The sequence below is a fragment of the Dipodomys merriami genome, unplaced genomic scaffold (assembly GCF_024711535.1).
Source record: "Dipodomys merriami isolate MVZ:Mamm:240054 unplaced genomic scaffold, mDipMer1.0.p SCAF_28, whole genome shotgun sequence".
NCBI classification, from domain to species: domain Eukaryota; kingdom Metazoa; phylum Chordata; class Mammalia; order Rodentia; family Heteromyidae; genus Dipodomys; species Dipodomys merriami.
This window is the reverse complement of record NW_027204270.1, coordinates 7779276-7806987: the sequence shown is the minus strand read 5'-3', so window position 1 is coordinate 7806987 and position 27712 is coordinate 7779276. Positions and strand designations below refer to the sequence as shown.

Here is a 27712-nt window from a genome sequence, read left to right as displayed (position 1 = left end):
AGGTACTAAGGCCACCCTGGGCTGCTGCCCAGAAATGTCACAAAGGGCAGAGGAGGGTAGGGGTCAGCCTGGGGTGATGTGGTAGAAGTGGGGTAAGGCCAGGTCGAGGAAGACTTAGGAGACAGGAGTGGCGTATAACATGCAGCCTTTATCTGCTGTCGTCTGGGAATCGAGGAGGAGGCTGGGCTGGGGGACTGGACAGGCAGGGGTTGGGGCCTCAAAAGGGAGAGGTGAGGAAGGGCAGGGAACCCACTCCCCAAGACCCTTCAAAAGAAAAGGGGTGAGAGGGAGGTATGTCACGGCAAATTCTCAGAAGGTAAACTGGGACAGAGAGGATCTGAAGGGCTCCCTCTGGGTGCCCTGGCCCCTGGAGGTCAGGTGGGCACTGGTTCTCAGGCTGGACAGTGAGCTGCCAGTGGGCTCACACAGGGTTCCAACTGGGTTTTATTTCTTTCCAATATTATCAGCAATGGTACAGGAGTAATTCAGACACATAGATCACCTTACATATGTCAAAGGGAAACTCACGTCAAACATGTCTTGCGCTCCAGGAAGTGAACATGAAAACAGCAAGGTCAGCAGCCAGAAATCAAAGTGCCCTGAGCCACACACTTCTCTCAGAAACGGTCTCTCCCTTGGTGGTACAAATTTAATGTCTCTTATTGTATAAGAAGCTCAAAAGTTCACTCATTCCCAAGGGGCTACACTGAAAACAAATCCATTTTTATTCTAAATCATTTTGTTTTTTAAAAAGAACATGAATTCTTTGGGATTGTGTGACACTGATTCTGCCATGCTCCAGGACACGCCCTTCGCTGGACCACCCCCCACCTCCCACACTTGGGACGGCCCCGCCCTGGGGCTCTGGTCTCAGCACTCTCTCTGCTCTGACCTTTTCTCCAAAAGCTCATCTTTCTGGGACATGAACACTGGTGACGACCAGAACTTTCCCACTCGGACCAGTGGCAATCCCAAAACTCAACAGCAGGGAACATTTCTCAATGTCAACATGAGGCCTGATATATCAGGAGAAGCTCTGGGAACTGGCGAAGCTGAAAGGCAGGTGAGCGGGAGGATGGAAGCTGGGTTCCTCAGGCTGTATGATCACTGCAGTCACCAGCACAGGGAACGGTCCAGAGAACTGGTGGCCAAGAGTAGCTTGAGGTAAGGTGGGGACGCAATCTAGCTGGTGGGGTGGGGGCTCTCAGGCCCATGATCCCCTCAGAGCAAGTCAGGTGGAGACCCTATTCTGTACCAACCACATTCTCCAGCTGTGCTGGGCAGGGACCCCTGCCCCAGCCTGATGCCAAGTCTCCATCTTTCACCGTCCCTTCTACTACATACTTTTGCCGCTTGACCCAAAGCAGTCCTCACCAGTAATAACCCAGAACTATGCAGGCCAAGGACTGAAACAAGAGGGAGGGAGACGGCAAGGCCTTCCTCCTCACGGTGACCCCCTCCCCCAGCTCTGACAGCACCACCTTCTCCCAACCACACCCACCAACCACACCCCCTCTCCTGAGCTCCTCCCACTACTCTTGCTGGCTGTGAGGCATCCCACCCCTCATGCACAGGGCTGCCTCGGGGCTCCACGAGAAGCCTGGCTACCAAACCATTAACTCTGTCCACAGCAGGACAGAGTGCTGAAGCTGCAGGCCACACAACACAAGCCACAGTCCTGCCAGGTGAGCCCCGGTGAGCCCAGGCCTTCCTGGAACTAGGTTAGATGCTTCTGGGAAGAAAATCCTGTCACTCCATCGTAGTACGGTGCCCTGGGGTATAAGGAGGGCAGGTATGTATGGGTGGAGAAGGTGGGGTGTCTGCCTGATACCATGAAGGGCAGAGCTGGTATCTGAGATCCCTTATCTTCAATGAAAGCAGAGAAGGGCCTTGCCACAACTCCTTGGTACCATGCTCTCCGCGTGTTGATATATATTTCCTTTGGGGTGGGAGACAGAGTTTCTTCCTGCAATAGCAGGCCAGGGGCCGGGATAACTGGTGAAGGGCTCAAAATGGCAAGAGACAGTGGGTGCTTTCTTCCTCTCCAGTGATGGCCGGGGACTGAGGCCCATGCCCTGGGGGCCGTAAGCTCTGAGGGTGGGCGGCCCCGCCCCCCGCTGCCCACTATCTGCTGGGCTGTAGGTACTGGTGTGTGAACATGTTGAGTTCGCTGTCCAACCAGCCAGCTTTATTCCTGCAAAGACACGGTTACTTTGTACCAGACAGTCCAGGCCAGGTCACACCAGCACTGTCCCCCACATGCCCCTCTAAGGACACTACAGATACCCTCACTTGATCTGCTAGTTACCAGCTCCCCTCCCCCTTCTTTTCTGACTGGTCCTGGGCTTGAATTCAGGGCCTGGGTTCTGTCTCTGAGCTTCTTTTGCTCAAGGCTAACACTGCACTAGTTGAGCCACAACTTCACTTCCAGTGTTTTTGGTAATTTATTGGAGATAGAGAGTCTCAAGGACTTTCCTGCCCGGCCTGGCTTTGAACCATCATCCTTAGTCTCAGCCTCTTGAGCAGCTAGGATTAGAGTGCTCAGGGTTTTTTGTTTTTTTTTTTTTTGTTGGTCGTGGGGCTTGAACTCTAGGCCTGGGCGCTGTCCCTCAGCTCTTCAGCTCAAGGCGAGTGCTCTACCACTTGAGCTACAGCGCCACTTCCAGTTTTCTGGTGGTTTATTGGAGATAGGAGTCTCATGGTCTTTCCTGCCCGGGCTGGCTTTGAACCTCGATCCTCAGATCTCAGTCTCCTGAGTAGCTAGGATTACAGGCGTGAGCCACCAGCGCCCAGCTTGTTTTGTTTTTTTGAGGGGGGTATTATTGGAGCCAGTGCTAGAGTTTGAAGTAAGGTTCTCCTTGCTCTGGCTTTTTTTTTTTTTTCTTTTGCCCATCCTAGGGCTTCGTTGAGGGCATGGGTGCTGTCCCTGAGTTTTTGTGTTTTTTTTTGGTTAGTTGTAGGGCCTGAACTCTGGGCCTGGGCACTGTCCCTCAGCTCTTCAGCTCAAGGCTAGCATCTACCACTTGAGTCATAGCGCCACTTCCGGCTTTTTCTGTTTATGTGGTGCTGAGGAATCGAACCCAGGGCCTCAGGCATGCAAGGCAAGCACTCTACCACTGAGCCACCTTCCCAGCCCCACTTTCAGCTTTTTAGTGGTTAACTGGAGAGAAGAATCTCATGGACTTTTCCTGCTAGTGTTGGCTCTGATCTGCAATCCTAAGATTTCAGTCTCCTGAACAGCTAGGATTACAGGCAAGAACCCTCAGCACCTAGCAGCCTTGGCTTTTTCACCTAAGGCCAGGCCTCTACCACTTGAGCCACACCTCCCCACTACCTTTTTTGGGGGGGGAGGGGGTGTCTGGTTAATTGGAGGTAAGAGTCTTAAAGACTTCTCTGAGATCCTCAGACTTCAGCCTCTTGAGTAGCCAGGATTACTGGTCTGAACCACCAGCATCCAGCATCCAGTGACCCTCTTTATCCCCTTTTACAAATGAGGAAAAGAAAGAGCCATGTCTCCTTTCCTGAAGTCCAGGGACAAGTCTCTGAGTCACAGGAAGCCAGCCTTTCCTGCATGACAAGCTCAGGCCTGGGGTTCCAGTTCACAGCCCCTGCCAAGGCCAAGCAGCTGCACAGCGGCTGCCCCAGTGAACAGCATCCTGGGAAAAGGCCTTCCTAGGGAGGTAGGGGGATGTCCACCCACCCAGGGAGGGAAAGTCTACAAATCTGATTGGGGCTGTGGCTGAACCCCTTCGGCTCTGGCCCCTCAGGCCCCTGACATCAGAAGCAGGACAAGAAGTATGAATGCCCAGGTGCCAATGTTTCCATGGGCTGGACAGGTGGAGGACTTACCAGAGCTCATCCACACACGTGCAGCTATGGTGGTCATGAAATCGTACTCCTACCTCACAGGTAAGGACAATGAGACACTGCAGCTGAGTAAGTGCTGGCCCAGAAGCCAAGTCTACCCCTCCAACCCCACTGACACTCTTCCCGGCAAAGTGCTAGTGGAAGCTCTGTGTATCCAGAGGCTTGGCTCCAATCCTGTCCCCGTGGGTGGACATAGTGCTTTCTGGGCTCAGAGAGAAATTGGACAAGATTTGGGCAGGGGGTCCAGCAGTGTGAGAACAACACATAGACCAGAGCTTGCTGTGCACTCCATACCCTCTGTGCCATGTCCCATGGCTCATTCTCCTGCCCCTCAGGGCTGGTGCAGACTGAGTGAGACAGCACAGGTAAAATGCTAAGGCTGCGTGGTCTGGGCCTACCTCGCCCCTAACTGCAAGTCCACGAGGGCCATGGAGCTGTGTCGTGCTGAGCTTCCAGTGCTAGCACTGCCTGTCCCCCAGCAGTGCCTGACGATCATCTGACACAAATAAGCTAAATCCCTGCCGGAGACACAGGTGTCTACTTTCAAGACACAAGATGGCAGGTGAGCCCCAGAGCGCCTGGCTGCACCCTGGGGGCTGCTGCCTCACGCCCACTGAGCCAGCCTCACCTGAGCAATTTTGCCTTGCTCTGAAGTGAATCAAGAACCTCGATTTTCTTGTTCATGGCAGCAATCTCCTGCTCCAGGTTTTCCCGAGTGACGTCCACTTGCTGGCACAGATGTGCAAACGTCCCAGACAGTTCCCTGTGGGAGACAGAGAGGGCATCAGCTGGGTGTGCAACTTTTTAGGCAGGCCTCCTTCCATGCCAATTCTCCCAGAGCAGGGCCTGCCACATCCCAGCAGCGGCTCTGCCCTGCCTAGTCCTACTCTGGGGCCACAATGAGGAACTCTGACCCCACCCCAGCCCACCTGGGCATGAGGGGAAGAGACAAGGCATTACTCTCCAAATCTCAGCTGTGTTCTATCCTGAAAAAGGAGACCGACCCCAAGAGACAGCAACTAGCCCAAACAGCTGGAGAGATAAATGAAAAGGTAGGTTGAAGTGGCTGGTGGAGGGTTTGCCATGCAACAGGATGCGAGCACCGATCAGGCAAAATAGGGGTACCATGAGGAGGCTTTAATCTAAGATTTCACTGCTGCATCCACAGCCCAGAGCCCCTTAAGGGCCTTTAAAAAAACTACTGGGCATGTCCCTCCTCTTCCTGTGCCTCCCGCTTGGGGAACTGGGACTTACCTGGGCCCAGCCCCAGGATACTAGGTGGGCTGAGACCCCACTCCCATCCCCAGCTTCAAAGCTGACACTACACAGACAAAGGCCCAGGACCCAGAATGCCCTGGACACAGCAGTTCTCACGTCAGGCTGAAAGGGACTCAGGTAACCCCACCCAGAGAAGCACCCTCCCTGGGGACCAGGGTCACTCACTGCTGGACTTGGTGGCTGCAGTTGGAGCCGGTGTAGCTGATAATGAGCTGCAGCTTCTCGCTGGCATACTCGACGAACTGGCGCTTGAAGGCCCTCTCCTTGGCCTTGGTGGTCCAGGTCAGACGCTCATAGACATAGAGGAGGCCATAAAGCCCAAAGGAGAGGGCAATGAGCCGCCAGCCCACTGCCTTCCACACCTGCAGAGACGCAAGGTCAGCTGGGAGCAGAGGCCCTCTGTCACCCATCCCTGTCCTCTTGGGCCTGTCACTACCAGAATGCCCAAAACCCCAACCAAGGAGCCTTAAGGTTCCACTAAGAGCTCTTTTCTTCCTATCTCCTTTGGCTCCAGGGAGGCCAAGGGGCAGGGACTATCTCCAGTTGGAAACGAGGGAACCTGGGTGTCAGACACAAGACATGACTTATGCCAAGTGTGGGTTAAGACCAAACCTGTGACCTAGGTTTGCTTTGTCTTATGGTGCTGAGAATAGAACCTGGGGTTGCAGGCATGCTTGACACGCCATGCTGGCATGTTCTGCAGCGGCACCCCACTTGGATGACAAACACCAGCAGAACTCTGCATCCTGCCTCAGGAGCTGGCTGGGCACAGGGTGCAGAGCTGGGCACCAGCTGTGACCTCAGGCGACCAGTTTTCTTGTTCACAAAAGAGGCATGGCAGGGTTGTGGGGGTGGACAAGATGCTGTGAAGGGCTCCGTAAGCATCAAGTGTCCGTCTCTCAGCTCATGGCTGTTATCACGTCTGCTAAATGGAACCATGTGGCACCTGCTGCCTCCGGGGGTGGGGAGGCCCTGCAGGGGGGAGATGTACGCAGGACAGTCACCCTCCGCCACCACTCTACCCATTGACATGCACAGGAGAATTTGCCCATATCATCACGAAAAGCTCAGGTCTAAGGGATTCTGGCTGCTTGGTCTTCAGTCAGGACATGGGGAGACCCGCAGTGAACTGGAGGGCAGCCTGCTACCAAGGCCTTGGGGTGAAAGGTGGGGAGAGGGCTCAAGGCTCAGCATAGCCTCTTTTCCTCTTAAGCTCTTGCTACAAATGGAGATGTTTCTTTGCCAAGTCCCCATGTGTGTCCCTAATGAGCCACTGCAGATGTTCCTCATCCGGGAAATAGGAGCCGTGCTGTCAAAGGTTCCTTATGGTCCAGTCCATGCCTGTCAGAGATCTGGGGGCCCCCAGAAACCTCTCTGCTCACTGGGGAATGTTGAGTGGTGTGGGGCCACCTCCAGCACTGTGCCGCCCATTCCTGAACTGGACTTCACTCACCACTCCTCCAACCACCAGGATGCCCATGGAGGTCCTGGATGTGAGAGAGGCCAAGCCAGTAACCATGGAGACCATGAGTTCCTCCTGAGTGAGCGAGCCCTGTGGCAATGGGGGCATGCTGGGGTTGGCAGGTGTCAGGGGTACAGGACGTTGAACCTAGGAGAGAGGCGGCAAAAGGTGAGAAGGATGTAGCATTTCCTGTTCAAATGAGCCCGCAGTGAGCCACGAGGCCAGGGGAGCAAGCACAGGGACAGAGTGGCTCCTCGATTTTCCATAGGCAAAAATGGAGAATGAGCCAAGCACTGACTATAATCCTAACTACTCAGGAGGCTGAGATCTGAGGATTGCTGTTTAAAGCCAGTCCACGCAGGAAAGTCTATGAGAATCTTTTCTCCAACTAACCACCATAGAAGCTGGAAGTGGAGTTATGGCACAAGAAGTAGAGTTCCAGCCTTGAGCACAAAACTTCAGGGACAGTACTCAGGTCCCGAGTTCAAGTCTTAGGACCAGCACCAAAAAAAAAAAAAAAAGTGAATGAGCTTCACATGAGCAGAAACCCAACTGGCTGAGAGAAATGTTTTAAAATCTTTTAAAAAAAATGTGGTACTGAGGATTGAACCCCGGGCATCACATATATCAGGCAAACACTACCAACCTAAGCCATACCTACTTACTTTTAATACTCAGTTACTTTAAAATTAGAAAAACAACTCAGCTCACATTTGTAATTAGGGTAAGTCTGGGCTGAGCTATGGCACTGGTGTGACTGTGGCCTGCCACGCAGGGCCCAGGCGGCCACCAAGGTCTGCCCTGGGGACTCCCGTAATACAGCTGAGCGCATGTCTGCAGTCAGGGAACAGCCTGACCTCCCTCGATACCTCAGGGTGAGGAATGACGCTTGCCTGGTCATTGTAGCCCATCAAGGCCCGACGGCTGTTCTTGGGGCCTAGGAACCTATTCACCAACATGGTCCATCCCAGAGAGAAGTGGAACTCGATGTCCTCCTGAAAGTCAGCACACAGCTTGTCACAATTCAGGTCGTAGCTGAGGGAGAAGCACTGGCGAGGGACCAGCATGTCTATCTGATTCCGCACAGACACAGGAAGGAGGGGCTTCAAGCCATCTGTCAGGGACACAAATGGGGAGGGAGCACATCAACCTGGGGCCTGGAGCCTGGGCCATACCACTGCCATGCCTTAGCAACAATGGCCATGCCAGCTGCTGCCAGAGATTATGAACAGCTCTGCCCGGAAGCCACACCACGAGTGGGGCCATGGCACAGCCTCACTGTGTCAGGCCGGCCAGCTCTCCCAAGAACTGTGCAACCCGAGGCGCCAACCTGCCAACACTGGGGCCTCCTGTGCACGGCAGGAGCAGGGTGAGACCACAGCCCGTGACGGATTCTCCACTTATGTATGGAATGAGTTCCCCACACACCCAGAACCTGCAGGTGCTGAGTCACCTGACCCCAGGCAGCCCCAGAGGCCCAAGTCCCCAGCTCTCCCATGCACTGACCTATCATGTCCTGCTGCATGGTCTGCAGGGAGCTGGTGATGGCTGTGGAGCAGCGGTCAGACATGTTTCGGCCCAGTCCCTCCTCTATGTGGCGGTGCAGTTCCTGCAGCAGCAGAAAGAGGTTAAGAAGAGTAGCAGCACTCTCTTAGGAGTTCCTTCTGTGAGTCACAGGATGAGAGGGTAAGGGGATGGTCAGCCAGACCCACTAAGGGGACCCAGGCATCTACCTCCACTACTAGGGGCCCTGACAAAGGCTGGCCAAGGCTAAACGGTTGTCTGAATGTGACTCTGCCCAATAATGAAGAATTTCAAGGGCTGACTCACATTCTTGTAAACCTTGAGAACCACGGGAGAAGGGTGAAAATCCATTTGGTACTCGTCCACCAGCACAGAGAGGCGCCTGATCTCCTCGGCCATCGCTGTGGACACCTGCAGCCAAGGGAAGCACCATTAGATATTAGGAAGGCATGGCTCCATCCTGCAGCATGAGAGGCTAAGTGTCTCCTTCGCTGCGTGCAGCAGTCTCTTCTGCTCACCTAGGGGACCAAAGCTTTTGAGGTGGAAGGATCTGAACAATGTTTAGCTGACCCACGGCAGAGGCCCAAAGGACAGGCCCTTGCCCAGGTCCTTGTCCCAGTATGGGAAGCCAAGAAGAAGCTCTGTATTCTTGAAACAAGGCCGCCACTTCCCTCCGGAAAGCTCTGAAGGCTCCTATCACAAGGAGGTCTTATTTGACATATTTTCCAGCATCTTGGACTCAACTCTGTGCCCAAATGTCCCCACAGTGCCTCCTCATTCCTCACCTGCCTTTCCACTTCCTCTGTTATCTGCTTAATTCGAAGTTTATAGTCCTGAGCCAAGAGTTCCAGCTGCTTGTCGATAAACCTCAGCCGCTCTTGCCGTTCTTCACGCATTTCCAGGCAGTAAACCCTGAGAGTCAAGAATACTGGTCAGAAGACCTGTGGTCCCTGATGAGCAGGCAGGGTCTCTGGAGACCCCCCTTAGCCCACCATGTTCCTGCTGGGAGTAGGCTCCACATATGTACCCTAGATACCCCTTTCCCTTCTAGGAGGGAGACAAGGTGATGAGAGAGAAGAAAAAGAACAAGTTCTTCCAACTAATATGGGAGAAAGAATGCTCCATCTTTTAATGGAAGGGCTCTACTGTCTACCTAACACCTGGGAACCAGAAACTGTGGCAGTGGGAGCTGACAGGCCATGCCGGGCAATGCAAGGGATAGCTGCTCCCAAGACCAACAAAGTCAAGCGGAGTCAAACCAAAAGTGCACCTCCTCTAAGGCGGGCAGCTGCACATCTCGGAACCAGCCCTAGAAAGACTTACAGAGGGGCACAAAGCGACCTACATGTGTCCACTGTGTGGGTTTTGCAACACACGGGAAAAGCAGGGTATAAAGACCTTCTTAGGAAGCTGAGCATCAGAGGCTCACACCTGCAATCCTAGTTACTTGGAAAGTTGACATCTGAGGACCGAAGTTCAAAGCCAGTTTGGGCAGAAAAGTTCATGAGACTCATCTCCCAAAAAGCCAGAAGTGGAGCTGTGGCTGAAGTGATAGAACACCAGCCTTGAGCAGCAAAGCTAAGGGAAGCATCCTGGCCTTGAATTCAAGCCCCAGTAGTGACATTAAAAAGAAGCCTTACAAATGTGCTGTGAGGCTGTGTAAGCCTGTAATGCCAGCACTCAGAAGGCTCAGGCAGGAGGACTGAGAGTTCCAGGCTCACCTGGATTAAACAGTTAGAGCATATCTTTTTCTTTTTCTGGGGGAGGGGGTCCGGGCATGTGGCCTGAACTCTGGGCTTGGGTGCTGTCCCTCAGCTCTTCAGCTCAAGGCTAGCGCTCTTACCACTTGAGCCACAGTGCCACTTCCGGCTTTTTTTTTTTTTTTTGCTTATGTGGTGCTAAGGAATCGAACCCAGGGCCTCTTGCATGCACGGCAAGCACTCTACTGCTGAGCCACCTTCCCAACCCCAGTTAGAGCATATCTCAAAAATAAAAATATAGCCGAGTGCCGGGCACTGGTGGCTCACGCCTGTAATCCTAGCTACTCAGGAGACTGAGATCTGAGGATCGCGGTTCAAAGCCAGCCCGGGCAGGAGAGACCGTGAGACTCCTATCTCCAATAAAACCACCAGAAAACCGGAAGTGGCGCTGTAGCTCAAGTGGTAGAGCGCTCGCTTTGAGCTGAAGAGCTGAGGGACAGCGCCCAGGCCCAGAGTTCAAGCCCCACGACCGACAAAAAAAAAAAAATATATAGCCGAGTTCCAGTGGCTCATGCCTATAATCCTAGCTACTCAGGAGGCTGAGATTTGAAGATCATGGTTCAAAGCCAGCCCAGGCAGGAAAGTCTACAAGACTCTTATCTCCAGTAAACCACCAAAACACAGAAATGGCACTGTGGCTCAAGTGGTAGAGCACTAGCCTAGAGCTGAAGAGCTGAGGGACAGCGCCCAGGCCCAGAGTTCAAGCCCCACTATTGACAAAAATAAAAAATAAATGAATTATAAAAACATGGAAAGGAGCCGGGTGCCGGTGGCTGTAATCCTAGCTACTCAGGAGGCTGAGATCTGAGAATCTCGGTTCAAAGCCAGCCAGGGCAGGAAAGTCAGTGAGACCTTTTTTTTTTTTTTGGGGGGGGGGTGCGGTCATGGGACCTGAACTGGGCCTGGGCACTGTCCCTCAGCTCTTCAGCTCAAGTCTAGCGCTCTACCACTTGAGCCACAGTGCCACTTCTGGCTTTTTTCTTTTTGTTTATGTGGTGCTGAGGAATTGAACCCAAGGCTTCAGGCATGCAAGGCAAGCGCTCTACCACTGAGCCACCTTCCCAGCCCCAAGTCTGTGAGACTCTTATCTCCAATAAACCACTCAGAAAACTGGAAGTGACGCTGTGGCTCAAGTGGTAGAGCACTTACCTTGAGCTGAAGAGCGCAGGGACAGCGCCGAGGCCCAGAGTTCAAGCCCCATGACTGACAAAAAAACAAACAAACGTGGAAAGGTGCTGAACATAGCTGCAATATCCACAGAGTGAGGACTGAGATCTCTAGCACGGGCACTGCTCTGCCCCAGCCAGTGGGGTGCTCAGGCACCCAGGGGTGCCTCTCCTCACCAGGTTGTCTACACGGCTTTGGCATGGTCTGAGGTGTGAGCGCAGGCAGATCCTGGCTGCACAGGCAGGGTGGCACACTGCCATCTCCCAGCATGCAGGCTCTTACCGCTGCTCCTGAGCTGCGATGTGTAAAGAGTCCATGATGAAGCGAACGGCCTCTGCAATCTGCTTGGCCCGGACCGTGTGCTGCTCAAACTTGGTCTTCACTGCAGACTGGGAGATGCATTCCTGGAAAGCACAGGAGTGAAGAGGAGGAAAAGGTCATCAGGACCTGGACCATGGGTCAGCCTCTGGCTTTCACTGCCAGGACCTGGACAGCGAGATACACCAGAATCAGACTTACCTCAAATCTCCTCTCAAAATTCTGAAACTCAAACATCCTCACTTGAAAGCCTTCAGCGAGAGCGCCCCCTAGGAGGATGGCATGGAATTAGCTAGGAAATAGCTTGGCAGGAGAGGAAAATGAAGTATCAGAGACACAGCCAGCAGGTACTGGCCAAACAGAAGGGGCCTCACATGTCCAGCTCATATCATTCCATCCCTGGGCAATTTCCACCACCTGACTCGGCTGAGACCCAGCATCTGGAACCTCAGGGAAGAGGAGGACCTCTGCTCTGTGTTTACCTCCTTCTGGCATGCCCTGAGCTTTCTGGATCCTGGCATTGAGAACTTCCTTGGCAGACACAAAGAAGATTCGGTCCCCGGCCTGGGCTCGATCAACCACGCCCAGCTCATCCACCAGGAAGCTGGTGCAGCGCTCCATGTGCTGCCGCCGCACCTGGAGCCCAAGCAGACAGTGTGACTCGAGTGGTCAGGGGTCTCATGTTGAAGCCCATAGCACCCCACCCTCTTTTTTTTTTTTTTGCATTACTGTGGTTTGAGCTTACTAAGCAGGCACTCTACTACTTGAGCCATGCCCCTCAAACCCTCCTGACTTTATTTTTGAGATACAGGGTCTTCTGGACTGTAATCTTCCTATTTATGCTTCCCACTGCAGCTGGAATAACGTGTGTGCACACATGCATGCAGCTTTTTATTGGTTGAGATGGAGTCTTGCAAACTTTTTGCCTGGGATGGGCTTCCAATCACGATTCACCCAAGCTACTGTGCCTGGCTTTTTCTTTTCTGTCAGTTGTGGGGCTTGAACTGTGGGCCTGGGCATTCTCCCTGAGCTCTTCAGCTCAAAGTGAGCACCCTACCACTTGAGCCACAGTGCCATTTCCAGTTTTCTGGTAGCTAATTGGCAATAAGAGTCTCATAGACTTTCCTGCCTGGGCTGGCTTGGAACCATGATCCTCAGATCTCAGCCTCTGAGTAACTACGATTACAGGCCTGAGCCACCAGTGCCCAGTGCCCGGCTTACATAATCAATTTTTATGAACCAAAATGAGTACCAGCCCCAAACAAAGACACAGCCTGGGGACACTCTTCAGGCTGGGTGGGAGAGGGGAAGGCAGGAAAAGGGGTTGAAGGAAGCACAGTGAGGGAGTGAAGGGAAGGACACAGCAGAGACAGAGTCTAGCCACGACACCAGTTCACAGAAGCCACCAGATCTGATGCTGAACAAGGAACCCACCTCCTCCATGTACTCGGGCTCCGAGGCAGATGCGTCCCAGCGGTTGTTGAGGATGAAGATGTTGGGGCGGGAGAGGCGCTCGCTCACCTTGTGGAAGAACTGCTTCTCCTAGAGAGTGACCAGACCTTGGTGAAGAGAGGCCCTGCCAGCCTAGGCCCGCCAGCCTCTGCCCAGCCAAGGCCCCTTCAGCCACTGCCCAGCCGAGGCCTGCCAAGTCCGGGGGAGGTAAGTAATGAGTTACCGTCTGCATGAGCGTGGACTCTGAGTTGGCCACCAGCACGAACACATCAGCATCCAGGCAAAACTTGTCAATCCAGCTGTCCAGCTCAGTGGTGACATCAATCCCAGGGCTAAAGGAGGCAGGGGTAAACCAACACCATCATCTAGAGACCAGCCCTCGTATTCTTGCAGCAGACAGCCCTAGGGCCTGTAGGGTAGCCGGATGAGAAGGCTGAGGGAAGGACACAGGCCTGCCTAGCCTGTATTGAGACATTTTTACTTCCCGCCTCATATCCCTCCAGATTGCTTGCAAATGCATCGATCACTTTTACAAAAATGTAACAACTTCCAGGTTGTAATTTTATGTGAGGAATCACTGATATAAATCCTACTGTATTTCCAGCACCGGGACCATGAAAAGAATCATTGTGAAGAATTAAAAATTCTTAAATAAAACTTATAGTAAAAAACCTAAAAAAAATCCTACTGTAATATATTTCTTGATATGGTCATAAAGTGTCCATAAAGCAGGGTATTCCTCCAAGAATAACAGCCAGGCATGGTAAGGCATGCCTGTAATCACAGCTACATAGGAGACTGAGATCTGGAGGACTATAGTTCAAAGCCAGTCCAAGCAGTAAAGTCTACAAGACTCCAAGTCCAAAATAACCAGCAGAAAGCTGGGTTGGAGGCATGGCTCAGGTGTTAGAACACTAGATAAGCAGGCGAGCTAAAGCAGAGCAAGGGCAAGACCCTGAGTCCAAACCCTGGTACTGGGGGGTGGGTGGAGAAGAATACAAACACAAAGGCTTGAAAGAATGTGTCAAGTGGTAGAGTATTTGCCTTCAAGCATGCGGCTTGATCTGATCCATAGTAACACACAGACACACACACACACACACACACACGCACACACACACATGCGCGCACACACACCAACCATGGCATCCACTACCATGTGCCCTCAAACAACACATAACACCTAGGATGGCTCTGGGCTAGGACTAGGAGCCCTTCTGGCTCTGACCCCCTCCTAGCCCATCCAGGGACAGCGGCAGGTCACCAATACTGGCAAGTATGAAGATACTTGAAGAAAGTATGAAGAAAGTAGGGGGCTGGGAAGGTGGCTCAGTGGTAGAGCACTTGCCTTGCATGCATGAGGCCCTGGGTTCGATTCCTCAGCACCACATAAGCAAAAAGAAAAAAGCCGGAAGTGGCACTGTGGCTCAAGTGGTAGAGCGCTAGCCTTGAGCTGAAGAGCTGAGGGACAGCGCCCAGGCCCAGAGTTCAGGCCCCACGACTGGACCAAAAAAAAAAAAAAAAATCAAGAAGTAGGAGGATTTGGTTGAATCATTTGAAAGGTAGCAATAAGCAAGCAGAAACAAAGGCAGGGACCAGGGGTCTGAAGCCTGGTACACGGTACCCAGGGAGCCTTCCAAGGAAGGCTCCTCCCCTCTCACCTGTCCATCAGCACCAGATCGTCTTTCAGAAGCGGGCACTTGGAGTTGGGCCACATCACGCTTACAAGGCTGCCAGCGTGCAGCTGCTCGTCCTGGTGCAGGGCATGGGCCAGCTGGTTCACAGTCTGATGGTGGAGGACAGAGAGACCAGGCTGAGGAATAGCCACCAACCAGACACAGCACGGCTCCAGCTGGCTACTCTGTGGTGACTGCCCAACTGGCTACTCTTTTTATTTCACACACAGTTAAGAGCTGGGAGCTGTTGAGAAGAACCCACTTCAAGCTGGGCGTTGGTGGCTCTGTAATGTTTTAATCCTAGCTATTCAGGAGGCTGAGATCTGAGGATCAAGGTTCAAAGCCAGCCTGGGTAGGAAAGTCTGTGAGAGCCTTATCTCCAATTAACCACCAGAAAACCAGAAGTGGCACTGTGGCTCAAGTGGTAGAGTGCTCGCCTTGAACTGAAGAGCGCAGGGACAGCACTCAGACCCAGAGTTCAAGTCCCACAACCAACAAAAAAAAAAAAGAAGAAGAAATGAGCACCTGGGCCCAAATGGGACCTGACTGAATGAGCTGCCTCTTAAAAAAACAACTGTGTCAGTCTTAGCTGGTACAGCAGAATTCCAGAGTGAATGCAGAAGCTATCTCCTGGCAGCGTCCCAAGGAAGATGGGTGTGCATCCACCTTCCTATGCAGTGCCCAGTCAACCAGGCCTGCTTAGCCTCAACAGGCAACATGGCCCGTGTTCTCACGCTCCACTTCTCTGACCCTCTTCATGCCCTCACATCCTCCACAGAGCAGGGGGAGCTAGGGAAAGGAAGGGAGGTGCTGTTGCCCCTACTAGGTGGGTATGCTGTTTGCTCCTAGCCCGGACTCGAGGTCCTTGGCACCCACCTTGACACTCTTCTTCTCCTCTGAGCCCTCTGTGAGGAGGAAGGCATCGTGACCATCTGTGCCCCCCACCCGCAGGAAGCAGTTGGTGGTGTGACCTATCCCAGAGGGCAGCACTTTGTCCCAGAGCATGGCGTTGATCACTGTGCTCTTCCCATTGCTCGTCCTAGGAGGAAGAAGAGCGGTCAGCTGCCATGTGGGCTTTCATGACGCACGGGCCACATCGCCATTCTCCACAAGGCCAACAGTGCCTGGACAGCACAAAGAGGAGGGCTCCTGTTTATAAAGATGCTCAGGCAAATGTTCCTCAGACTGCTTGCCAGGGGCTCGTGCAGTGCAGCATCAGCCCAGCCCGGCAGCTGCCCTTGAACCAGCCCGCAATAGCTTGCACGGAGACTGCTTCCTCCAAGTACAGCCCACTCCTCTCCAAACCTCCCTGGACCCCCCACCTCTCCCTGACCACCCCCCCCCCACTTTCCCTTAGCCATGGACCTCCCTGGCCACACCCTGCCCTGAACCCTGGACCTCTCTGGACCTCACTGGACCCCCCCACCCCTCCCTAATCCATGGACCTCTCTGGAACCCCCTGGAACACCACCCCTCCTTGAGCTTCAACCACCCTAGAACCCGCCCCTCCTTGAGCCCAGGACCTCCCTGGACCCTGTCCCCGGGCTGCCTCTGTGAAGAGATCTGCTTTCAGGATGTGGGGCAGGGCTTCCTTCCTGACAGGATCTGAGGATCATGGAAACTACCCTGAGATGGGAGAGGACCGGGGCCCAGAGCAGCATCTGGACTGAAGGAAAAGAGCCATGCAAATAATCCAGGCAGCTGGAACACAAGATGCCGTGTGACACTGAAGGACCAGGCCCTAGAAAATTCTCTGCATTACATGGTCATGAAGAACCCAGAAATGCAATGCGGTTCAGCTCCTGCTAGCTATGGTCCCAGTACTCAGAAGCTGAGTGAATCTTCCTGAACCTGGAATTGAAGATTAGCCTACAGGCTGGGTGCTGGTGGCTTGCTCACGCATGAAATCCTAGCTACTAAGGTACTAAGGAGGCTGAGATCTGAGTATCGCAGTTCAAAGCCAGCCAGGGCAGGAAAGTTCATGAGTCTTATCTCCAATTAATCACCAGAAAACCGGAAGTGGCGCTGAGGCTCAAGTGGCAGAGCGCTTGCCTTGAGCTGAAGAGCTGAGGAACAGGAAGTAGAAAAGATTAGCCTTCACAACACAGTAAAAGCCCATCTCTAAAACCCAAGTGGAAATGCAGCAGTGGTACTCACTAGACAATTATGTTGAAAATGAACTATACAACTGAGTGGGGCCAGACACTGGTGGCTCACGCCTATAATCCTTAAATAAATCCAGCTACTTGGGAGGCTGAGATCTGAGGATTGCAGTTCAAAGCCATCCTGGGAAAGAAAGTCCAACTAACTACTAGAAAACTGGAAGTGGCACTATGGCTAAAAGTGGTAGATTGCTAGCCTTAAGCAAAAGAGCTCAGGGATAGCACCCAAGCCTTGAGTTCAAGCCCCATGACCAAAAAAAAAAAAAAAAAAAACACAACTTGTGAGTGGGGACAGGAGAGAAAAACCTGGACAAGCAAGGGAAGGGGTGACATTGTCTTAAAAGAAATGTACTCATGCCGGGCGCTGGTGGCTCACGCCTGTAATCCTAGCTACTCAGGAGGCTGAAATCTGAGGATCACGGTTCAAAGCCAGCCCGGGCAGGAGAGACCGTGAGACTCCTATCTCCAATAAACCACCAGAAAACCGGAAGTGGCGCTGTAGCTCAAGTGGTAGAGCGCTCGCCTTGAGCTGAAGAGCTGAGGGACAGCGCCCAGGCCCAGAGTTCAAGCCCCACGACCGACAAAAAAAAAAAAAAAAAAAGAAGTGTACTCATTACCTGATTTATATAACTGTAACCCTCTATACATCACCTTTATAATAACAATTTAAAAAAATAAGCCAGAAGCCAGTGACTCATCCCAATAATCCTAGCTACTCAGGAGGCTGAGATCTGAGGATCACAGTTCAAAGCCAGATTGGACAGAAATGTTCCTGTGAGACTTTTTTTTTTTTTTTTTTTTGTCGGTTGTGTGCCTGAACTCTGGGCCGGGGCACTGTCCCTCAGCTCTTAAGTTCAAGGTTAGCCCTCTACCACTTGAGCCACAGTGCCACTTCTGGCTTTTTCTGCTTATGTGGTGCTGAAGAAGAACCCAGGGCCTCATGCATGCAAGGCAAGCGCTCTACCACTGAGCCACCTTCCCAGCCCTCCTGTGAGACTCTTATCTCCAATTAACCACTCAAAAACTAGAAGTGGTGCTATAGCTCAAGTGGCGGAGAGCTAGCCTTGAGCACAAAGCAGCTTGGGAATAGTGCCCAGGCCCTGAGTTCAAGCCCCACAACTGACCAAAAATAAATAATTAAAATTTTAAAAATCCCAAGTGGAATGTCACTTCATAGCAGTAGCATGGCCACCATCAAAACACAGGAAAACTCAGAAGGCTGTCATCTGAGGACTAAGGCTCAAAGCCAGTCTGGGCAGACAAATCCGTAAGAATATCTCCAATTAACCAGCAAGTAAACCTGACTAGAGGTGTGGCTAGGCTGGGAGAACACCAGCCATAAGTGAAAAAGCCAAGCAAGAACAAGGAGCCTTGGGTTCAAGCAGGAGCCAGTAACAGCACTAAACTAAAATAAACAGAAAACCTCCAGTCCTGGCAAGGATGTGGAGAAACGGAAACCTGAACACCGCTGGTATGGACGGTCAGTGCAGCAGCTGCCGTGCAAAACCATGCAGGGTTAACAAAGTAGGACAGAGTTCCCAGATGAGCCTAGCAACTCCATGGGTGCACAGAGCCAAGGGAGCGGACGTGGGTGCCAGAGGGGCATGGATGCACATTTACACCAGCACTATTCTTTATGGCCAGGTGTCTATGGATGGCAGATGAACAGCAGCTGGTTTGGAGCCAAGCTCCCAAAGGAAGGAAATTCTGATACATGCTACCTACCACATGGTGAACTGTGAGCCACTTACACAAAGACAACTAAATACTGCATGATTCTACTTATACGAGGAATCTACACGAGTCAAAACTCTTTTTTCCTTTTTATTGTATACTAATGATACAAAATACTGGGTTTCACTATCATTTATATATGAAGAAAATGGGCTTTGATCATAGTCACCACCCTGTTACCCTTCCCTGACCTCTCTGTCCTTCCACTCCTGCCTTTCTTTTCCCAAATAGTTCCCCTTCTACTTTATGTTGTATGTGTGTGTACGCACCCACATATGCTGCCACTGGAAATTAAACCCAGGGCCTCACACTCTTGCTTACCTTTTTCACTCAAAGCTAGTGCTCTACCATTTGAGCCACATCTCCAGTTCCAGCTTTTTGGTGGCCAACTGGAGATAAGACTCTAGTGGATGTCTGTTGGGGCTGGCTCTGAACTGGAATCCTCAAATCTCAGCCTCTCAAGGAGCTACTATGTCTTTCTTTTTGTTTTGAAACAGCATTTCACTGAGTAGTCATGTTGGCTTGGAACTCATGATCTTCTGTCTCATGGTCCTACTTCTGCCTCTTTCCAGTATGAAAACTACACTTCTCTCTCTTTTTTTTGGCCAGTCCTGGGGCTTGAACTCAGGGCCTGGGCACTGTCCCTGAGCTTCTTTTCTCAAGGCTAGCACTCTACCATTTGAGCCAGAGCGCTACTTCTGGCTTTTTCTGTTTATGTGGTACTGAGGAATTAAACCCAGGGCTTTATGCATGCTAGGTAAACACTCTACCAGTAAGCTACATTTATTTTTTGTTTGGTCATGGGGCTTGAACTCTGGGCCTGGGCACTGTCCCTCAGCACTTCAGCTCAAGGTTAGCTCTCTACCACTTGAGCCACAGCACCACTTCTGGCTTTTTCTGCTTATGTGGTGCTGAGGAATCGAACCCAGGGCCTCATGCATTCAAGGAAAGCACTCTACCACTGAGCCACCTTCCCAGCCCCGTTTTTTTTGTTTCTGTTAATTAGATTCCATATGTAAAATAAAGCATGCAATTGTCTTTCTGAGTCTGGCTTATCTCACTCACTTTCTCTCTCCCTCTCCCTCTTTCTTTCTCTCACTCTCACATGTTGGTACCAGGTTTGAATTCAGGGCTTCATAGTTTCCATCAGTTCTGGCTAACAGCTAATAGTTACCACATAAACCATGCCTGGAGCCCAGTATTTTTTTTAGGACTTTTCTGCTGTCTCAGCCTCCCAATTAGCTACAGGTATGAGCCACCAATGCATGGCTGGCTTATTTCTCCTAACATGATGATACATCTTCTTGCTAAACACACCATTTTATTCTTTTTTTTTTTTTTTTTTGTCGGTCGTGGGGCTTGAACTCTGGGCTTGGGTGCTGTCCCTGCACTTGTCAGCTCAAGGCAAGCGCTCTACCACTTGAGCCACAGGGCCACTTGTGGTTTTCTAGTGGTTTATTGGGGATCAGAGTCTCACGGACTTTTCTGCCCGGGCTGGCTTTGAACCGTGATCCTCAGATGTCAACCTCCTGAGTGGCTAGGATTACAGGAGTGAGCCACTGGCACCTGGCTAAGCATTTTATTCTTTATGGCTGAATAATATTCCATTATGCATACACACACACACAACCACCTTCTCTATATACATTCATCTATTGATGGGTCACAGTTGGTTTTCATATTTTGGCTACTGTGAAAAGGGATATAATAAATATAAGTGTGTGGGTGCTTCTACTGTATTCTGACTGATTCCTTCGGATAAATGCCCAGGAGTGGTTCAGCTGGATCATGTGGCAGTTCAGCCTTGGAAGGCTGCATCATCCTGATTTCCATAATGGCGGGATTAACTTGTATTCTCACCAACCATGTACAAGGGCCGTCCCTGCCACACAGAGGGCCTCCTTCCCCTGTGCTGTTCCCACCCTTCCAGCCAGGAAGAAGGACTCTTCAAGGACTCACCGACCAAAGAAAGCCACTTTCATGTGCCGCCGGGCCAGCACCTCACTGATGCCCCTCACTTTGGACAGGTAGCCTTTGACGTCCAGCACCTGCTCCTCTGTGGTCACCGGATCCAGTTCTGCATTCCTGTAGGTATCTGGAGGCAGGGATCAAAATGGGTCACCAGGACGTCACAGCAGTTCCACAATCACAAGCCTGGAGAGGTCAGAGTGGCAACCTCGCTCACCTGAATCCCAAGTCCACCTCTGTGGCTCCTGCTGTCACTGCTGAGCTCTGCTATCAACTGTGGCCATGTTGTGGCCAGCTATGGACAGGGCTGGGGAATAGCCTGACTGGAATCCCACGATGGCAGTGACCACCTCCTAGCTCTGTGACGCCAGGAAAGTGAGTGTCTGCAGGTCTTGTTTTCCTCATCCACAGAACTCAAAGGCCCAGCAACGAGTCTGAGCAGGGGAGCGTGAGCTGCCCCTTTACTGAGCACCCCACTCTCGTGTCAAACATGGTCTTGTTATGTTCATGGTACAGTCTGTCACTGGCAGAGGCAGGATTTGAACCAGGCACCCTTGCTGTGGAGTCTGAGCTCCTAAACGTTCTGTGTCACTTCACCATGTCCTTCCTGACTGGGCCCTGCTAGCCTCTCCCAACCACTTTCCTCCTCACCCGGCCTCACTCCTCACACTCTCACCCCAAACCTGCCAGCCTCCTCCCCCTCTGGGCCTTGACCCTGAAGGAGCTGTGCTCATTCCCACTTGGCCTCAGGGCCCTGGAGCCCAGACACCCTCCCTGACTCCACCCCACCTGTGGAAGGTAGGCCCGCCTTGTCGGTGCACCCACAGCACAGTGTGCACCGTCCACTCCACAAGGGCTGAACGAGCCATCTCTGCACCCAGGAAAGTGCAGCTCCGTGAATGGGCGTGTGGCTCACTGCCCTGTCTTCCCCAGTGCCCTCACAGGGAGACAGCTAGGGAACCCTTACAGGAGCAAGCCCCAGGCAAGGTCCTAGCCTGCCCCTCTGAGCATTTCCATTAGCAAGGCTTCATCTGAGAACACTCCCAAACACCAGGCTGGCAGGTCCCAGCCTTGAGAACATTCTTCAGGCGTGCGGAGCATGTGAGGGAGCATGAGGGAGAAGCCAGTGAGCTTCCCCTGGAGCTAGTGACATGAAAGGAAGTGGCCAATCCAGTGCCCAGCCTGACAACACTTCTTCCATACACAAGCGGGCACATGGGCCCAGCCTTCGCAATGCCCCTGGGAGGAGGCCAGAAGCCAGGCATGTGACCGCACAGAGAGCAAGAACCAGCAGGTGACCCACTCTCACTTTCTGCCCAGGTGGGAAGGATGACCTTTCCTCTCTTCCCCTCCTTGGAGCAACTGCAAACGCAGCTCAGGATGGCTCTGCCCTTTTCCTCCCTGTGACCAATCAGCAAGGACCTCAGAATGTCCTAGAGGGAAATGATGACGCATGCCTTTTTGTCCACAGTGCCATCTGAGGGAGTAACTCAGGCCCTCACAGAGGTTGGGCTGGGCTCTGGGAGGCTGGAAGCCTAGCTGGCCCGCGCTGCATACCTAAGCCTGGCACAGGGCCACGCAGAGCACAGCTAATGCTCATTCAACCTCAAACCATATACCACTAAAAGTAAACAGATACTTAGGGGATATGTTCTATTAAATCAAGCCCCATACAGAGGGCAGGACACCGACTGGTGACTGAAACTGGGCCCCTCTCATTCTTCCAAGGAGCCTCATGCAGCAGCTGGCCATGTAAGGCAATGAGAAATCAAGAGGCTCTGGCGGAAAACAGGCGCTCATTGCTGATAGGGCAGGGATGACAGACTGGGCTCAAATTAGTAACGAGTAGGAAAGGCACAGGGACATGGGCTTCCTATTTGTAGTTCTGTCAACAATCTAAAAATAGCAGAGAGGGCGCCCTGCCTGCCTGGGATAACCAACACTCGAAGTACTTGGAATTAAGGCAGCTAAGGAGACAACACAGGCATGGAGGAGGAGGCACCTGGATACAGCCAGCTTGTTCACTCCCAAGGTTTCAGCTCTCAAATGTGGATCTGCTTGCCTTCCAGATAGAAACAGGATTCACATGCCTCTCATGATTAAAGTAAAGAAAATACATGGAAATCTTCTTCTTCTTTTTTTTTTTTTGTCAGTCATGGGGCCTGAACTCGGGGCCTGGGTCACTGTCCCTCAGCTCTTCAGTTCAAGGCTAGCATTCTACCATTTGAGTCGCAGAGCCACTTTCAGCCTTTTTCTGCTTATGTGGTGCTGAGGAATGGAACCCAGGGCATCATGCATGAGAGGCAAGCACTCTACCACTAAGCCACCTTCCCAGCCCTGGAAATCTTAATTCTTAAACTGTACTTCTGTCCTCCTGGCCCAATCTTCTGGAGCCCAGTTCACAGGATTCCAAGCACAGAGCAATGCTAAGCGTGACAAGCTGCCCAAGCATGAGCTCCCCAAAGGCTCAAAGGGGACCTAGCCTGGCAGGTGGCCAGCTCACCTTCGAGGAAGGTGGCACTCTCCTGGATGTAGGCTCCCAGCTGCTCAAAGATGCCATTGATCTTCTTCTTGGCAGTGACAAAGTGCTTGAGTGGGGACGCGTTCACCTCAGCCATGTGTCTCTTGTCCTTCTTGACCGTGACGATGGAGTTGCACCGGGAGAAGAGCAGGGACATCGCGCTGCAAGGGGAGACCATGTGAGGCCCACAGGATCTCCTGCTTTGCATGGGGCTTTTCTAGGGGTACAGCAGTGGTGCGAGGAAGAACCAGGACTGGCTCTGGCTCCACCAAGAACACAGGGCCCTCCAAGACTCACTCAGGTAAGACCCAGTGTGTCCCAGGACGCTCTTCCTGTCACACTTGTGGCCACACAGGAGTCTGGAGCAGCCCTGAGTTCAGCGCTAGTGTTGGCAATTCCTTGACTGTTCAGTAGTGCCCAGCACCTCACAAAGGGACGAGCAGGAATTGCAAGTAACATATAGAGAAGCCCTGACCTCTCCCATTCACCATCCATGTGAGAAGCAGCAGCAAACAGTGAAAACAAAGTGACACCACCCAGTGGCATCTTCCTGGTCACTGCTGCCTGGGAACCCAGTGACCCTAATTCCAAACAGGGTTAGTATTGGTCTTTTTTAGCAGAGCTATGTGCACTGTAGAAACTAAAGGAAAACAACATAGCAACCATTTGTGAGGGGGTGAGGCTTGAACTCAGTGCCTCCCACTCTCACTTGGCCTTTTTCATGCAAGGCTGGCACTCTACCACTTGAGCCAGAGCTCCACTTCTGACTTTTTACTGGTCAATTGGAGGTTAAGAGTCTCTCAGATTTGTCTGCCTATGCTGACTTTAAATCACTATCCTCAAATTTCATTCAGCCTCCTGATTAACTAGGATTATAGACTACCAGCATCCAGCCCATAGTAGCCTTTTTTTTTTTTTTTTTGGGGGGGGGTCGATTATGGGACTTGAACTCTGGGCCTAGGCCCTGTCCCTGAGCTCTTCAGCTCAAGGTGAATGTTCTACCACTTGTGCCACAGTGCCACTTCTGGTTTTCTGGTGGTTAAATGGAAATAAGAGTTTCATGAACATTTCTGCCCAGGCTGGCTTTGAACTGTGATCCTCAGATCTCACCCTCCTGAGTAGCTAGGATTACAGGCTTGAGCTACTGGTGCCTGGCTCATAGCTGCCATTTTGTAATAAGCCCTACTAACACTTTGTTTATTGTTTCTTATTTATGTGTCTCTTGGCCCCCCCCCCTTTTTTTTGCCAATCTTGGGGCTTAGATTCTGTCCCTGAAATTTTGTGTTCAAGTGGAGCCACAACTCCACTTTCAGCTTTTTGGTATTTCATTGGAGATAAGAGTCATGTGGGGGCTGGGAAGGTGGCTCAGTGATAGAGCGCTTGCCTTGCATGCATGAGGCCCTGGGTTCGATTCCTCAGCACCACATAAAAAGAAAAAAAGCCGGAAGTGGCGTTGTGGCTCAAGTGGTACAGAGCTAGCCTTGAGTTAAAGGGCTGAGGGACAGCGCCCAGGCCCCGAGTTCAGGCCCCACGACCAGACCCCCCCCCCAAAAAAAAAAAAAAACAAGAGTCATGCAGACTTTCCTGCACAGGCTGATTTTGAACCAACATCCTCAGATCTCAGTCCCCTGAATAGCTAGTATTATAGGAATAAGCCACCAGCACCCAGCTTCTTGCTGTCTTTTATCATTGACTTGATTCCAAGATTCTACAGGCCTTTGGTCAAAGAAACAAGGGCAGACATACCAGAGAGGGTATGGCTGGGAACGCCTACTCCCCAAAATAGAGCCTTGCCTGGTCCTTCCCAGAGTTCCAATCACAGATAGCACTACCTCCCCAGCATTTCTGCAGACTCTAGGAAGGGAAAGGAAAAAGGCTCCTCCCTGGACCTGAGGCACATGTGCAGCTTTATGTGACAGGTCCTCTCTCTCCCTAATCACCCTCATCACAGTGCCACTGGCCTATGCCCCAACAAGAAAGTGTTGTTCATGAGCAAGCACAGGAGAAACTTCCAAAGGATGCCAAAGGTTGTAGAACAAGGCCTTGAGACACAGAAAGAAAGAGCATCTAGAAAAAGCACACCAACTGAATGCCAGAACTGACTGTTAAGAATCAACCACCCAAGGTAGGCAGACAGATAACTCTACAAGGGGATGCCACAGTGAGCGTGCTCAACTCCATGCTTTCTGGCGCAGCTAGAGTCCCCATTTCTGTTTCTCCTCCAGTTAACATCACAACCATGAGAAATGACTTAACCAAGAAAGCCAGTGGGGCCCTGAGCAAAGGCACCAGGAATAAAATGATTCTCCAGCTCCTCTCAGAGTCACTGAGATCAGGGGTTTTGGGGAAAAGCAAAGGGGTATGGGACGGACAGCACATCAAAGACCTGAGAATTAGGCAGGGCTGAGTGCAAGTCAGGATTGTACTCTTCGTGGGCTGCATGAACTTAAGCAGGTGATTTCACCTCAAAACCTTGGTTTCTTCATGTGTACAAGCAGAAAGCAACATTCTGAGCACACAGTAAGAGCTCAAAGGTAGCTTTACATGGTTTAAAGCAACAACAATAATAAACCCCACCAGCAAGATCACAGGATGTTTCCCCCACCAACACCAGCCTTCAGGGAAGCAAAGACACAAACTCACCACTCCCCATCCCCCTGCCATGGAGATCGGCAGTGCCCAGACCCACAAGTGACTTGCTTGCAGGAAAAAGTTCCCTGAGAGCAGCCGGGCTTTTCAAAGCAAGTGCTCCTAAGTTCTGTTCATTGCCTTCAAGCTCCAAGGATACAAACACAGAAGCATCAGCGTTCCTAAGTGTGGGAGTCAAGGGCATGCACGCTACTGAAAGCTTGGTTACAGGTTACAGGGTTACAGGTTACAGGCCTGCTGGGCATTCAGCCCATCCAGGATCCACTCTGCTCTCACACTACCCGCCACGTGCTATACCACACGAAAGCTGCCAGCGACACCTCCAAGTTGTCAGATTCTTCCGGCCTGCCTAATTCCCAAGCTGAGGTTCTGCATTGAATCCTGCTTTCTACCTGGAACCCTATCTCTTTTTCACCCACTTGGTACATTCTTACTCAAAGGAGCTCAAGTGTCACCCACTCCACATAGGACACACACAACCTTACTTTTTTTTAATAAATCACACCCCATGTCCCTGCAGAGACCCTGAGCCTCCAGAGAGCCAGTCATTGTCAGAGCTCTGGGGTAAGTGCAAACCCTCTAGGGGGAGCCATCTCACACCTGCCAGCCCTGAACACACAAACTCACTTAAAAAAAAAAAACAAAAAACCTGTTTTCTGCTAAGTTATCTGCAGCTCAATGAGTCAAGAGTTAACATGTAATCCCTCCAAAGAACAAACTGGCTATATACAAACGCACAAAAGGTCCATAGCTGTGAAATACACCTATAAAAGCCACAACAGGGCCCCACTATCTTGAGGCTTTGCCTGCTGGCTCTCCCTCTCCAGGGGTGGTGAGAGGCAGCTGGGCTCTCGTGCCTGCTCTGGGAGCCCTAATAGGCTCCAGGCCAGCAAGAGACTGACCACAAGCACTTGGGACCTGTTCCCTAACCACAGCTGAACCAGACCACTCAGTTCCAGTATCAGTTATGCACTAATTGACACTATGACAACCTCCAAGTGTTCTGGAGACCCTGGCTTCAGAGCATTTCCCAAAGTGTGGCCCATGGAACTCTAGTTGCACCCAATGTTCCACACTACAAAAGCAATGTAATACACAAAACATCACCAAACCTCTCCATGGGCACATAGGAACATAGTAAATGCTTGGGAAGAAAGGTTTAAAAACAGAGTAACCAGTTTAAAAAGTGTAACCATATTTGATCAGCATTAAACAAACTTATTCAAGAAAGACACTCATCTTCTATATAACAGGCTTTAAAATTCTGAGGATCCTATTTGGGAAAAGTTCATCTATTCTGTGCCAACAACTATTAACCTAAGCCTGGAAACAAACAGAACAGAAGCTGCTAGTACTACTCCAGTTGATCAGAAGCTTTACATTAACCAACAAATATTAGCCTAAGCCTGGAAACAAACAGAACAGAAGCTGCTAGTACTACTCCAGTTGATCAGAAGTTTTACATTGACCTAGGCTATTTATTAGTTGAGGAGTATTAAGTATGTAGGGTACAGGAAGAGCAGTAGCACAATCTACCGCCAGGTGTGTTTGGATCCCAAGCTCAGTCCCGGAATCCACATTACCTCCTTACCCAGTTTTATGCACAGCCAACTCCTAGCAGGGAAAATAAAATGGATCCACGGATCGTCTGCTGGCACAACTGGAACAGAGGAGATGCTGAGAAATTGAAACAAAAGAGTATACAGGGTAAAGGGGCAGGGCACTCTTTGAAGAGCTGTGATAAGGAGCCAACCTCTGCTGGGCAGAGAAGGGGGAGGAGAGCCAGTGCAGGCAAGAAACAGACAAGGGAGAAAGACAGACTAATTTCTCAGGAAGCCCAGGAGATGCTGGCTACGTTCTCAACTGTCTATCCATAAACAGGCTTTCAGTCACTACTGAAAGCCTGTGGGAGTAGCGAGGAGATACAGTAGTTTTCTTTTTCTTTTTCTTTTTTTACACAGGTTGGAGGCACCAGCTCTCAGCAACGAGGACCTCATGAGGACCCCTCCAAGAGGCTTGCCACCCAAGAATAGAGGCAAGAGCATGGCCCTTTTATTCAACCCAGGTCCAGGGAACACTTACTTTTTGGATGGTGAGACACCTTCACAGGGTGGGCATCGTAGACATAGCTGTAGTCAAAAAGATGGAAAGAAGTTGATTTCTCCTCTTGTGCT

At 51.5% G+C, this 27712-nt stretch overlaps 1 protein-coding gene across 4 annotated transcripts; it reads right to left on the bottom strand.

The window, feature by feature from the left end:
- Nucleotides 1-426: 426 nt before the first annotated feature.
- On the bottom strand, nucleotides 427-27712 carry Mfn2 (mitofusin 2). Of its 4 annotated transcripts, none has more exons than XM_070037393.1 (19): nucleotides 27621-27710; nucleotides 27130-27198; nucleotides 22872-23050; nucleotides 20360-20495; nucleotides 15381-15543; nucleotides 14490-14614; nucleotides 13052-13160; nucleotides 12811-12918; nucleotides 11859-12012; nucleotides 11578-11645; nucleotides 11341-11462; nucleotides 8917-9043; nucleotides 8438-8542; nucleotides 8114-8216; nucleotides 7501-7721; nucleotides 6599-6754; nucleotides 5311-5507; nucleotides 4496-4630; nucleotides 427-2194 (listed from the first exon to the last, which is right to left on the bottom strand). In XM_070037393.1, the coding sequence occupies exons 3-19, from the start codon at nucleotides 23044-23046 to the stop codon at nucleotides 2125-2127; spliced, it is 2274 nt and encodes a 757-aa protein (XP_069893494.1). In that variant the 5' UTR covers nucleotides 23047-23050; nucleotides 27130-27198; nucleotides 27621-27710; the 3' UTR covers nucleotides 427-2124. The 4 variants fall into 4 exon arrangements, with proteins under 4 accessions (XP_069893494.1, XP_069893493.1, XP_069893495.1 ...); XM_070037392.1 differs by having other exon boundaries at nucleotides 27130-27215; nucleotides 27621-27709; XM_070037394.1 differs by lacking the exon at nucleotides 27130-27198 and having other exon boundaries at nucleotides 27621-27712.